The sequence below is a fragment of the Antennarius striatus genome, chromosome 4, assembly GCF_040054535.1.
Source record: "Antennarius striatus isolate MH-2024 chromosome 4, ASM4005453v1, whole genome shotgun sequence".
NCBI lineage: Eukaryota > Metazoa > Chordata > Actinopteri > Lophiiformes > Antennariidae > Antennarius > Antennarius striatus.
The window spans coordinates 9,930,385-9,944,685 of record NC_090779.1 but is presented as its reverse complement, the minus strand read 5'-3'; the positions used below and the strand labels follow the sequence as shown (position 1 = coordinate 9,944,685).

Genomic DNA, 14,301 nt, shown 5'->3' with positions numbered 1-14,301 from the left:
CTGACCCCAACCAGGTTTATGTGAATTAAAAACAAGACGTTTTTATATGTTCAACCAATGGAAATAAAACAGAAAATGCCAGGAACGTTTTATGGTTTTTGATTGGGCGGGTAGTTGAAATCCCACCTCTAAAGTCACTCACAATACCAAAAACACTGAGCTTGTGGCCCGCTGTACAAAACTACCAGTGACCTACATTCATTTGGTTTATTTTTGAGACTTCCTGTGTTGTGTAGTTTTGTAAGCCTGTGAGAAAGCATCTACATCTAGTGATGGAACAGCAAACACAAATACTGCCCCCACACACTGACCCAAAGCTGCCCCATCTCTCCACGACCTCAGCCCCACCTCCTCATGTGGGTTCAACTTCAGTGAGGATGCACCATCTAAATTATCATCATCTAACCACCAACAGTGTGCAACTGGACCAATTTAATCATAAATTAATCTTGAACAATACTGCACAATACTACATTTGTTGAATATGGTATGAAGCTAATTGTATGAGCTATAATCTAAGTATACATGTGCTATTTTCAAAGTTGTTAGAGTTGGATGCAAATATTTTCTTATTTTGTAAATGTTAGCCATGGGAGAGCTTCTTACTGGACTAGGTTGTTGGGTTGCTAGTCCATTTCTTTAACCTCTGTCAAATGGCCCACCTATATTTATTTCCCATTCAACCTTAATACTTTGGTGAAGCTCCAGATACAGGGATGGATACAGGATTTTTTTCTCACATTCCACAACATTGGAGGATAGCATGTTTAAAAAAAACAAAACAAAAAACTACTGACTACAGGAGTGGTGTGGGCCGTGGGTTTGGCAAGCTATACTGGAGATACCGAATACTCTCCACCATGTTCAGAGACATTCTTTTTCTCAGATGATCCTGGCTCTTCCATTCTTTCATGTTGATATGTGGAAATTGGGTGACTAATATTTGGCTCACTCCTGTTAAAACTACTACAAATCGATCAAAGAAACAAATAGGCATGGATGACAAAATACATTTTCTAGTGGAAGTAATAGAAAGTTTGAGAAATAGATGAAGGGCAAAGTGAACTCTGAGCTGAGGCTATTTTTTTTATTCTTCATTTCATCATGCTGAATAATGGCTTTCTAAGTAGCCTGAAATACTGACATTAAGGTAAAATATATGAGTGATCTTTCCACAACTCTGCTTTAAGTCATCAATCTATTGAGATTTTGACAGTTCAATAACTGTTAAAGTTAAACATCCTCCTGGTCTGACTGAAGGGAGAGAGGATGGGCACTCCCAGTAACACACATGGCTTCAGTTTCCCCTCTCCATTCTGTGGCCTGGCCTTGTATGAGACCAAAACACTCAAACAGCCAAATATGGTGTTCATTAGAAGACTCAGTGAATTGTGCTGGCCATCACCAACCATCCTTTACGCACTCTGCCCCCATATGCTGCTGAGAAGATCAGCAGACTGGAGGCCAAGCTAAGCTCATGATCAAGTCTGATTTATTGCCAAACCAACAAAAAGTCAACATGATGATACCTTTAAACTGATCTACACTCAAGTTTTAGCGTTGGAGCTACATCCATTAATGTGACTCAAATACCTAAGTGGAAATTACTGCATACTTCAAGGTCTGGCCTGTGAACCAGGAAGGGGGGAAAAAAACCCACATCCACTATGTCCATATTTGGTCTTGCTAACTTTGCCAATCCTTCCACTAAAAGAGCAGAACATATTTCTTCAAACATTCACTGACCTCTCAGGCTGAACTGTGAAGGCTAATACTGACATCTGCTGGAAAGAATGCCTCACGACCCTCTTTATATATGATATGAATTCACGAGAAAGCACCAAGGGAGTTGAAGTGTACACTGGTTGTTTGAAACAGTTTATTTTTGGTGAATACAAAAAATAACTTTGTGAACTGATAAATATTATACATACAGCATCAAATAAAACATATGCAGTCTGTTAAAGAAAGCACAACATCTATAACAGAGATAGTAACTTTTTCTACTTCCATTAATACTGTACTTGCACAAATCAGTCAGACAACATATTTCAGGGTAACTTTTATATTTACTGATAAGAAACATATTTTATAGTGGTTTGACAATGAAACAAGCAAGTTATCCGTGTCCCTCTGAAAAGACTTAGCAATTAAGATTTCAACATATTTTTCACTTACAGACACAAATTGCGATATGCTCATGGAATGCAATCCAGTATTAGTCTTCAGTATGGTCTCTGAATCCTAAGGTATCCACACATACCATTTATATCAGTATAATAACATTGTAGGCAAGTGGGTCACCAGCCAAGGCATTTTATTGTTTGGCAAAGGACTAGGTGACAGATTATTAAGACGCCAGTGGGAATCAAACTGGCATTATGTTCTGATCCAGAGAGGACAAGGCTCAGGCTCCCACCAACCAGCCTGATCTTCATCTGCTCACAAGCAGACTCAAGTAAGGCACTATTACACGATGCAGTCCTGACTGACAGACTGAGGAGAGGGGAATAATAAAATAAAATTCCTTCTAGTTTTGAGAATACTGTCACAACCTACATTTTACTTAATTGAAGCTATAAATTGCCTAAGTCAGTGCACACATTGATGAATAACTTCAGTGCATAATGTTGGTTTTATTCAAAGTCTTAAACATCATAACCAATGTTTTAAGCGATAACGGCAGAGCCTTATTACAATCGTCTTAGAATATTCAGTGTGATATATTGCTCTCGACAGTCTAAAGTGAAAAAGCCTTTACCGCGACAGGGCAGTGACTGGTGGAGGATTGCGAACTGTATCTATGTTTATGTGTATAGCACAGTGTGTACCTGAACAAAATCTGGTCAGTGTTACTGGGGGAGAAGAACACAAGAGAGACCAAACACATGACAAGTTATGTAAACGTATATTCCTTCCACGGCCGTGTGCGAGGGAACGATTGATGAGATTATAAGAGGTGACGTGAAGCACAAGCAGCGTGACATATTTGGTCACATATAGACCAGGACTTCTGAATGATGTAGATTACACCACTCTGTTCTTGGAGAACCACTGCTTTCTCAAAAAAAAAAAAAATTGGTTTCATATCTTGGCAGCTGAAGGCCAGTGGTTTCTTATTGGTTTGTATTTTGATGTCTGCTCCAATCAGAACGTCTCATCGTTTAGTGTCAAGCAGAACAAACATTTATTAATCTGAGCTCAAAACCCAACTTCACATTTTTATTAGTAAAATACAAGTGCCTTTCCACCCTATACTACTCTATTGGTTAGTAGCTTCATTGATATGTATAGACCTCATCATGCATGTAAGCCAATGGTGAAATGAGCACCTCCCCTCCCCCGATGGGCCCTTACTTTTGCTCTGCCAGCTGTTCAGATATCATCAATTCATTTTTATTTGCTTAGAACCCTTGGCAAATACAGAACATTCAGTGATTATAGAGGATTTCTGTATTTGTAACATCTTCCATTTTTGATTGGAACAATCGGTAATGCTTATGATGCAGCAACACTAAAAAAAGCAACGATACAGTTATCATATCATACAGCTTCATCACACCATCTCCATTTGCTTATATTGACAATTGTGACACCGTTCTGTCCTGTACTGACAGTTACACGCACGCATCACACACACACACACACACACACACACACACACACACACACACACACACACACACACACACACACACACACACACACACACACACACATACACAAATACACAGCACAGCACAGGCCCTTGTTTTTCCTCATCAAACAGGTCTGTTTTAAGTGCTGTATATTCCTCGCTTATGTGGGAGTAAAGCAGTCAATTTTACAAGCTCGAACTCCGCCCCCCCCCCCCCAAAACATGAGGGTCTCGTGACTCGTGCCTGGTAAATTTGGACAATCATCCTTCATCTTCCCTCAGCTCGCTGGGCAGGAACTTATACTGCTGCTGTCTGATCTGAGCCAGTTTCTTCCTCGCCTCCTCCAGCTCCCGCTCCTTCCTCAGCATCTCCTCCTGAGCAGCAATGATCTGAGGGGAACAGGAATGTTGACAGAAATGTGTCTTTGACTAATCCCTTTCCTGTGGATAGCTTGATATGAAATCCAGACAGCTACACATTACTCAGCCAACACTGTGCAGCCAGGTGATGTCATGTACTACAGTATACTGTATACTATTCATGGTATAAATTGGGGGCATCTAAACATTACAGTTAAAAAGACACAAATGTATAAATAAATCTAAGCATTTTATGATCTCTTTCCAGATAAAAGTTAATAACTTTTTTAAAGATGAACTAATAATTACAGTGTGTCAGCAAATTTAATCTTTGGACCTGTAAAAGTGTAAACTGGGTAAAGAAACACTCATCTGAGCTCAAGCGTGGTTGAAAGTGATCACACAACAGTGAGACAGTTATCTCCACTGGTCAGAGAGAAAAAACCGACATGCCGACAACCCGTGGGGGTGCACTGCTGACTGAGACAGGAACTCAATCAATTTCTACGAAAAGTACAGCTTCCTGTAGCACCCTTGAGTTTTGGAAAAGAGAAACTCACTCTTCAATTACTGTCATATTTTCTTTCTTTTTTTGCAAAGATGAAACGGAAAAAGAGCGCTCGAGTCTCGGAGCGATGTGATGTTTTGCAGCTGTGGGTGTCTGGTAGACCTGGTAAACAGCTTTTGAAATGAAGCTGATGGGCTGTTTATCCATAGCAGCTCATCACAATTTCAGAAAAACAACATTTGAACATTTGGCATTTTGGCATATCAGTGAGAGCTGCAAAAAAAAAAATCTATGAAAAGGGCAAAAACCACACAACAGGAGTTATTTTTGTTCCAAGTCTCACATTCACATTTTTCAAGATTTTGTCTCACCTGAGCTATGCCTCCAACGAATTTGTTTTTTACCACCACGCTGTCATCTTCAGTTTTATCAAATGCTGCTTTCTGGGCTGCCTTCACCAGGTTGTCTGATGCTCGCTTCACTGCATTGCCCGCAGCCTTCAAATGCATTATCACAAAGTTAGCACATGCAAAGTCCACACGCCTGTACAGCTGCCATCGAAGAATGAGAAATGACATTCTTGTGTTACCTGAAGTCTCCTCATTGCTTCGGAGTCCTGGTCCGCCTTCACCTTGCAGGCGACCAGCAGCTGAGCCGTGGAAGCTGCCACCTGTTTGGCTGAGGAGATGAGCTTCTCCTCGCTGGCGTGGCCCTGCACTGAGGCGTTAGCCGCTTCGCACAGGTTACTGGTGGCTGCTGCTACCATGCGTGCCTACAGGAATCAACCACGTCACACGTGGGTTACGTTAGCCCTTACTTTATGTGGGTCACAGGTTCAACAGTGATTAGAAAGAGAATTGAAATGATCCTCTAAGCAACTTACAGCTGATATGAGACCTTGAGACCACTGGCCGTCATCCACTGCATTGGCTTGATTGGATCCCACCTGTGGATCAAACGTATGTGATGTCTATCACACATGATCGCTAATGTAGGATGTCTGTCTAAATGTCTGAGTTGACTCACTTTGCCTTGGGCCACCAGCTCTCTCTGAGCGGCCGATGCAGATTTCACCAGAGCGCTCGTAGCTGCAGCGATGGACTTTGCTGCTTCTAAGATCTGCTCCTCAAAATCCAGAGTCTCATCTGCCTGCTGACATTAAAAGCACACATTGGTTCTGACGTAAAAAGTTTGCATCCTGTAATAGAGATAAATTATATCTGTGTTACTTTGCTAAACAAAGGCCAGGATTTTATGAATACGAATATCAGGAGCTGTGACAATCATCTAATTGACTCACTGCTGCTCAACTGTATTCTCCAAATGCTGTTTTAAAGCCCACTCAAAACACAGGACTAATTTATTAATAGGCTTAAAATAACTACAATTAACAGAGAATTTATGAATTCTTCTAATTCTAAGACCTTTAATTTCTCCACATTAAGTACACATTCTTAATTGCAGTAAGTCAACTCCACCAGCTTCTTTAAATCCCCCAGAGAATAAAAGTAGATGTGCTTCAGTGTCCTGACTGGTAACTCAGAACTTTGGGTAATAGATTAGGTTTTCTGTAAACCTAAACTTAATACCAGGATATTACAATGCATCAGAGACACTTAATGAAAGTCCATCTCTGCTGCAGTGATTGACCTCCATAAACACATAAGGCACACGTGGCTGGAGACAGGGCGGGACACTGTAGGAATATGTTTGATATATAGTTGGACTGAATAACAACCTAATATATCAAACATATCAGACAGAGCCCTGCAGAGAAGGCTTCCAGGTCTACAACGGCTCAGAGAGGATGGGGTGGGGGATGGGAGGTGGGGTGGGGGGGCATGTTTGCATGGAAGGCAGCGAGGGCAAGGAAGCATGCTAGGTGCAGGTGAGCCCTCCGTCTTTACAGGGCGGGAGGGATAAAGGATCAGAGGATTAGGAGGAGGAAGGAGAATCCACGCAGTTTAAGACGGATTATTAATTTTTTTAAAATGAGGTGGGCTATTTTGCAAACTTTAGAGTGTCTTAGCACCTCTGGGAATTATATGATAGTTTGTTAGCTCTGTCTCAATGAATGATAACTCAGGCCAGAACACTGTCAGAATTCTAAAATCAGAATGTGGTGCACTGCAGTTGTTTGCAAGGCCACACCTGAGCTTTATGAGCTTTATGATAGAGAATGATGATTACTCTGCACTATAATAATGTCAGCAATTTTCCATTAAATGAATAAATATGGTTGGATGTTTGGACTTTATTTCGTCCTCTACAGTGTTACACAAATGCCTGGTGTGGGTGGGCGAATATTCAGGTCAGATTGTGTATACTGTATTTGTAAGGTTTAATCATAAAGAATAATTAAATTACTGCCTTACAAAACAGAAAACATTGTAAAATTCATAGGCGTCCCTCTCTTTATTTGGTAGAGCCTGAATCCCATTAGATCACTAGAGGGAGACAATGACACCTAAACGGCCTTTTCATTCACTAATCCCATTATAAACATAAAGGCCCTCTTGAACACAGGCTGTTGCAAAGGAATTACAGCATGAGACAGAGAATTAAATGGTCTTTATAATTCAGTAGTGTCCTAAATATGCTTTCAGTCAGAGGGGCTGCGCTGACCATTAATTAATGTACAGGAAGAGGTTTAGAAATGGAGGGAAGCACTACAGGTAGGGAAGAGGACTAGGATTCAACTATCTGTTCTCCAGAGACACACAAACATCAAAATCATGCAGTTACACATCGCAAACATAACCTTGTATTACAGACAGAGCAACATGAGGAATTCTCTTTCCAAAAACACCATAAGTATCATCATCTCCCATGTTTTACTAATTTTCATTATGGCAAATGATGTGGTAAAGGTTTTTTTTTTATTTTTATTGAGGCAATACCACAACATGGAGGGACATGAAAACCGAGCTGAGAAAGCCTCTCTCAGTTCAGTGTTCAGAAATAACTGCAATAAAACAAAGGAAATAAGTTCAATAAGACAGAGGCCCTCTCTATTGGAAAGGGTCACAACAGTTCATCACACATTTGAAGCCAATCCAAAATAAGCATGAGGACCCAGTGGTGCAATTATGTCTCCAGGCAACACAACTCAAAATAATGACCAGAAGAACCTTTGCAGAAAGTTTTCCGAGCATCATGTGTTAGCTCACTGGCCCGTCTGTGGGTCCACATGAGGTTTCTTCCTACTAAGATGACTGTGATGAGTCAGTGAAAAAAGATGACTCCACTTCAAGGTCAATGTCACGCTTTCCTGCCTTTGGTCAACACATTAATGGCAAAAATCTGTGTGTGTGTGGGGGTTTGTGGGGTGGGGGAAGGGCAAAAACTGAGAAGGGCACCTATACCTTGGGCTTGGCTCTTGGTTTCAGCTGCTCTAGTTTCTTGGCTGCAGCTTCAATAGACGCCGCTGCTCCGAGGAGCTCAGTCTCAGCGATGACAGTGGGATCCTCCGGATCCACGCACTCCGATCCTGAACGGGGAAGGTCGCAAACCCAAACAATGGTTATAAAAAAGGCTTTTTGTTGCATATTAAGTTTTATTTTATGGAATAAAAATAACATCATCCAGGCACGAGGGAGATGCATTATCCAATACCTACTTCAGCAGCATTGAAGCTTATGAACTCTGTGCACTCCAAAATAATGCTTGCACTGTGACAGTAATGTCTCAAAGTTAAATAAACTAAAAGTTGAAAAAAATGCACATTTGATGGATCATTGTCTTTTTTATAGGTTTCTAAGTGCCCATAAAAAAGAGTTGTTTGGGAACAGCTTGGTAAAGCAGATGGAACGATGTTCTCATAGATTATGTTGAGCTCTGGGGAAATCTGTTCTGCACCCCACCACCCCCCACCCCACTCTACCAGGGCCATCTAACTCCTCTAGCCCCTTCTTACTCTATGAAAGTGATCTGGAGGCACAAAACACACCACATCCCACTTACCTCCATCTGAAGCAGCAAGGGAAGAGAAGGGGGGGAGAGAACACATGGGACATTAGAGAGGTGAAGTGGATAGCCCCTGTGGGTCTCAGGCTATACACTGAAATCTAATTCTCATCCAAACACAATCTATTACCCCTGTCAGATGCAGCGATGCAGCTTGTAGAGGAAACAATCTGCTGTGTTTGTATCATAACCATCCTACAAAGATTTCCATGACCTATCTTTATTGAGGAAGTAGACGGGTTTGTTGGCCTCGCTCAGCAGTATGATATTTTTTCAGTCAAGAGGATTAGGACTTCTTTGCTTAATCTCTAACATCGCTACAATTCCAATCATGGCTTTTTACAATTTATCTAATTGAGTTGGCTCCTGATGGAAATCCTCTTGGTTAAAACCGACAGGATTCTGCAAGTTCAGGTTTCCTAGTTTTACAACATACAGCCTATACAGGCTCATTGTCTATCGAAAATTAAAATCTTCTGTAAATAACTTTTGGACAGCATGCAAGCACCCAGTAAAGTATGAAAAGTCTTTCTAATGTTCTGTAAACACAACTTTATTGTGTGTTAAATGGTTCATATAATCCTGAAATAAGTGACAACGGGCTTTAAATCAAACACAAAGTTGTCAAGCCCGTCTTTTGTTTGCATATGTTTCGTACGCGTGTGTAAAAGTTTGTGAAAATGTGTATGAGGAGTGTGTGTGGCCTCACCCTTCATGGCCTCAGCTGTCAGGACGAGCTCTGTTACACACGATGCCACATGCTTTGAGTGCGCAGCCAGCTGCTGCTTCTGCTCGGCCGAGGGCTTCTGCAAAACCTGAGAATATGAGAGCCCGTCCCAAGCAGGACACAAGCGTGAGCCAGAGACATGCAAAAGGTGATTGAGAAAGCATAGAATATTCAAGAAGTTAACCAACCAATAACCAACCAATAACCAAAAAGTTTTCTAATGTGCACATGGCAGCTGGCAATACACATATTCTAGAGTTCTTCAGTGGAAGAAGCTAATACTTAAATGAGGATATTCATCTTTTTTCCAAAAAACAACCAAGAATTTTCACATTTGAGTCTTTAGTTTGTTGCAGTTCACAGTCAAAGTAGTGGCAACGCACTCGTCATATGACACAGCAAATTGTAACATGAAGTAATTTTAGCATCCAATCATCCCCACGAGAATCAACACGATCTCAATGTACATAAATATGCATGCAAGAATTAATTAAATATTGATTAACAGTTGTTAGATGTACACTTATGTTCACACTTGTCTTATTAGTTTTATTACAAACTGAGGAACGTAATGAAAATAAGACGATTAATATGGAGATTTATGCAACGAGATGCTCAGCAACTAATCCAGTCGTCTGAAGAGCTGCACTGTTGGGCTATGATATGTAAAGATGAGTGCATTTATAGGCCGACACCATTCTGTGAAGCCACTATAGTTTATAGGGAACGTTCATCAAGTGGGAGTAAAAACTGCATCTGTTAGCAACTGATTTAAGTTCATACACATTGGTGCACTACTAAGTATTTCCAGCAGCTGGATGGTGTACAGTATGTGGGGTTGGTCTGAAATAAATCACAGAGCTCATGTCACTGACGGAAACAACTAAAGCTAATTAATTTGTTTGTAATGGATTTTGGACAATAATTTATGCTACATTCGACTTTGTCTGCAACACTTGTGTGGAGGATAAAGGCATTACTGCTTTAAACATGTATCTAGGGTTTGTTAATGATAAATAACAGGACATCACCAGCCTTATTCCTTCAGTTTAGATTCTAAACTGGTGCCAGACTAAAAGATAAACATGAACGGCAGGAGGCCAGGGAGGATTGACTCCTACATGTACAAAAGTATGATCTGTAACAGTAAATTACAGGATACAACCTTCCATCTTGTGGCTGTGGATATATTCTGTCTACATCATGTATTTAGCAAACATATGACTGTCTCATGCTAACCTGAAGTACTTGCTCCAGAAGGTTGATATATCCGGCGGTGCATTCAGAGCTATACTGCAGGGCCTTGCTCCTCAGTTCCTCGCTAACATCAGGGTGGAATGCTGCTTGCTGTAAAAGGACACAAGTGCAACTAAGTTTCAAAATCAGATCATACAATAATCATAAAATATGCCGGATTGGGACTGGAATAGTCTTGATACTATTTTTTCGTATTGATTCTTATATATTAGTAGTTCTGGTGAAAATTGTCTCTAAACTTCCCTTTCTTTTTTCACAGGTGCTCAACAGTTACTGAAGGACATCCTGATTTTGAAGCCGAACCCCAGCCACCACAAGCAGGACAAATCCATGCAGTAGACTAGACTCTCATGGGCTATCTGCTGTCAGCAGATCCCTGGCAGCCTGGTGGTGGCTGTGAGAAGCCTGTTCTGGCAGAGCGGTGTGGATTAGCACCTTGCAGGTAGTCAGCATATCAAAGATGGCTTTGCGGCTCAGGTTGGCAGTGGCAATCACGTCCTCCTGCTGGGAAGAGTTCCCTGCAGCCACTGCCTTGGCTGTTGCTATGGTGATGCCCTTTGTCATGCGGATGAACTCTTCAGGTGTGGTGGACTTGTCTGGGACGTCCTTGGACTGGAACACCTGGCATGACAGAGACCCACAGACGCAGATGATGGATTTCGGTAGAGGAGCACATGTGTTAGTACATGTGGAAACATTAATGTTTACATGTCATCTGCATAATAGCAAACAGTGTTGGATGATGGGATGTCTCAATACTCATACTCAACATGAGTAGCAGTAAAACTATGAGCGCAGTAGATTGTTTTAGATTTGACTTTGGCTGCAGCTCTTGGTAAAACCTCTTCCTGGGTTGGGAGGTCCTCTGACAAGGATTAGCATTAAATTACAAAAAAAAAAAAAAAAAACAAGCTCTAGGAAACGTCTTCCTGTCTCACTCTGCCTGCACCTGCTAACCAGACCCTGATAAGAGCTGAGAATCCTGCAGGAGCTGAGGAGGAAGAAAGATGGAAAGGAGCCGAACAGATAATACAAAAAAAAAGAACACAAAGCTCCTCTGTTTTGTTGAGAATAATAAACACCGATATCCTCCACTCTGCGTGAGCTAGTATTGCAGAGAGGCTTTTGGCAGTTGACTCGCGCTACCCTAAAGATGAGTTCAGGCCTGTACAGTGGCCTTACTGTCAGCTCCTGCTTGATGCATTCAATGGAGGCCTCCAGTGCTCTTGTCCCACGAGTTGCTTCGTCCTCCACTGCCTTCACTGTTTTTAGAAGAGACGTCACATTGGTCACCATGACCTGTCAAATAAATGATGACACTCACAGTCAAACCAGTAGGTGGAGCTCTTTCTCCTCAGCTGCAAGACAAACTGAAATAATTTCCAACTCCTCCTCCTTCACTGACTCCATCCCAGTGAACAATGGCTACAAGTAGATGAGGTGTTTGTGTAATGGACATTTAGACATTAGCAGCATGAGGAAGAGAGGACTTATGAGCAGGTGATCTACCAGTGAAATTCTGGTTTATTTAGTGACAGCTAGGATGAATTCACCCCCAAACGGTTTATATTTTATTCATTTTGATGCATTCTGGTCTGTCTGTGCTTCATTTATCAAAGTGTACATTATTAAGTCAGGAATTTGAGAAGCATGACCGCAAGGAGTTTTTGAGTGTCCCATTTGCAGCTCACCATATGTTGTAGGAGCAGAAACGATCTGTCAACATAACCAGGTCCATGGGTGGCCCTAACTCCACTTACATGGGAAAACACTCCATACAACAGTTTGATTTAAAAGATGTTCTTGGGATCATAAAAGTCAGTTTACATACGAGTTGTGGAGCGTTGGTTCAGAAATGTCAGAGTCTTTGTTGCTGGTTCTAATAGAGTGGTGATATTTGTTCTTCTGCTGCAGTGACCGCACAAAAAGTAACAGAAGGTCTGATCTATACTTTTTATTCCCACCATTTATGATGATCAGGAACTCTTGCTTCTAGTTTGTATGGATACCTCTGATTTTCACAATCCTTTGAAAACACTGCCAGGAGATTTCTAGTTTCCAATCAAAATTTTTTATGTGATGTGTCCTTATTAAGAAAAACCTACATTTAATATTTACTGGATTACACTTTCCTTTGTGTTTAGATTATAAAAGGTTTTGAAAATAATCAAATTCTGGTTGTTTTTTTTTAACACTTTTCACAACATCCTAGAATTTAAAAAAAAGAGTTGTAAAATATTAGAATAGAATAATGATATTATCCCCCATCTTCATCATCTCATTAGCCCCAGCAGAGTAATCAGTCATCTTCACCATCAGTGTCTGGACTCGATAAAAGGGGTTTCGGGGAGGGGGGGGTGTATATTTAGAATCTCTTGCTGCTGCGCAGTGCAGATGGCCAATCTGTAAACCCTAAAAAGTTCAAGTGCTGAAGACACAAATCATTTGCTGACGTGAAACACTATCTTCACTCATTTAGCTTCTCTTGGTTGAACCAGAATGTTAATGAGTACATCGGTCAGGTTCTGACAGTCTTATTTATTTCAATAGTCATATAGAATATAAAATGTTTTGGGATTATAGACTTGTTCCCTGCGTATGCACATCTCAGTGATGGGCCTCGTCAGAAAAAGGGTATATGAAAATACCTCAGACAAGAACTGTCAAACCATTCTGTTCTATTGACAATCCTTACATTGTTCAACTGGACGCACAAACTAAATATAGCAATGTTACAAAGAGAGTATTTGTAGACATGTCCAAATGCATTCCTCTCAGAGCGAAGACATAAGCTGAATAATAAATTAGAGGCTCACGCTGCTGAAATCAATAGAAGCTATACCAGATGTGTCATTTGTTTGAGCCTTCATTCCTTTACCTTAGCAGCGCTCTTCAGCTGGTACATGGACGGGTCGTCAGCCGGCTTTCCGGCGGCACATTTGGTGGCGCCGATGAGTTCAGCCAGAGCCTTGGCCACATCCCGCACCGCGTTTATCAGAACCACCTGAGGAAATAGAGCTGGTATCAATACAGCACAATGGTCAGGGTATTGGTTTATCAGTAGCACCTTGGGGAGTGGATTTAACACTATAGCGCTTATCATTCCCACCTACTCATGATACTTCAGACTTAATGGAAGGCAGAGAGAGGCATGCACAGTGAAAGAGACGGAATGCTGTCTATCAGATGGAACTCCACAGAGAATGTAACATTGGGTGAATGAAGAGTTAGAGGGCAGGCATTAGAGCTAGCTTATATTACACAATAGTATAATGACAATTGTTCATAATAGCCAGTTAAAGCTCTGTGCAGCTGAATTAAAAAGAAATAACTGAGCTTTGCTGGGAAAATAAAAGACGTACAACTGTGACTACATATGGTTGTAACATCTGTGGATTTATCTTGAATTTCCATCACCTGTGTCTCAGGGCCCTCAGAGCCCATGCTGGTCGCTCCCAGTTTAACCACCTCAGTGAGTTGGGTGATGGTCTTGGCTGAGGACTGGGCAGCCTGGGCCAGCTTCTCCTGGCTGGATGCGGCTCCAGCAACCAGCAGCTTGGTGTCCTCCACCAGAGCCTTGGCTGTTTTCAAAATGCTCTCCCTGAGGGATGACACGTTGTGTCACAATCTGCTCTACAGGCACCCTCAAGTACCAGCAACATGAAAGGCAGCTGTTGCCTTTTTATCAAAATGTGTGCTTTGAAAGAGCAATTTTCAATTTTATGTATTATGTGAAATGAGTATAAATATTCGACTCAAAAATGCAAGTCTCCTAAGAGTCATCAAAAGAAAATTGGGTCTGAAAAGCAAGTGAAGTAGATTATACTGCTCAACTTCAACTCTTTA

The 14,301-nt window shown here is 41.3% G+C and overlaps 1 protein-coding gene across 3 annotated transcripts in view; it reads right to left on the bottom strand.

Annotated features, from left to right (window-relative positions):
* Window positions 1–1,865: 1,865 nt before the first annotated feature.
* Window positions 1,866–14,301, bottom strand: part of tln2b (talin 2b) — an 89,368-nt gene continuing 76,932 nt past the window's right edge. For 2 of the 3 annotated variants that reach the window (XM_068312408.1, XM_068312409.1), the window contains exons 46-57: window positions 13,873–14,056; window positions 13,334–13,459; window positions 11,638–11,754; window positions 10,891–11,076; window positions 10,438–10,545; window positions 9,181–9,286; window positions 7,871–7,995; window positions 5,532–5,657; window positions 5,389–5,451; window positions 5,095–5,277; window positions 4,877–5,002; window positions 1,866–4,027 (exon numbers count right to left, since the gene is read on the bottom strand). In XM_068312408.1, the coding sequence (XP_068168509.1) occupies window positions 3,899–4,027; window positions 4,877–5,002; window positions 5,095–5,277; window positions 5,389–5,451; window positions 5,532–5,657; window positions 7,871–7,995; window positions 9,181–9,286; window positions 10,438–10,545; window positions 10,891–11,076; window positions 11,638–11,754; window positions 13,334–13,459; window positions 13,873–14,056 (1,579 nt within the window). In that variant the 3' untranslated portion in view covers window positions 1,866–3,898. The remainder of the gene's footprint in view (window positions 4,028–4,876; window positions 5,003–5,094; window positions 5,278–5,388; window positions 5,452–5,531; window positions 5,658–7,870; window positions 7,996–9,180; window positions 9,287–10,437; window positions 10,546–10,890; window positions 11,077–11,637; window positions 11,755–13,333; window positions 13,460–13,872; window positions 14,057–14,301) is intronic. The other variant, XM_068312410.1, reaches the window with a different exon arrangement.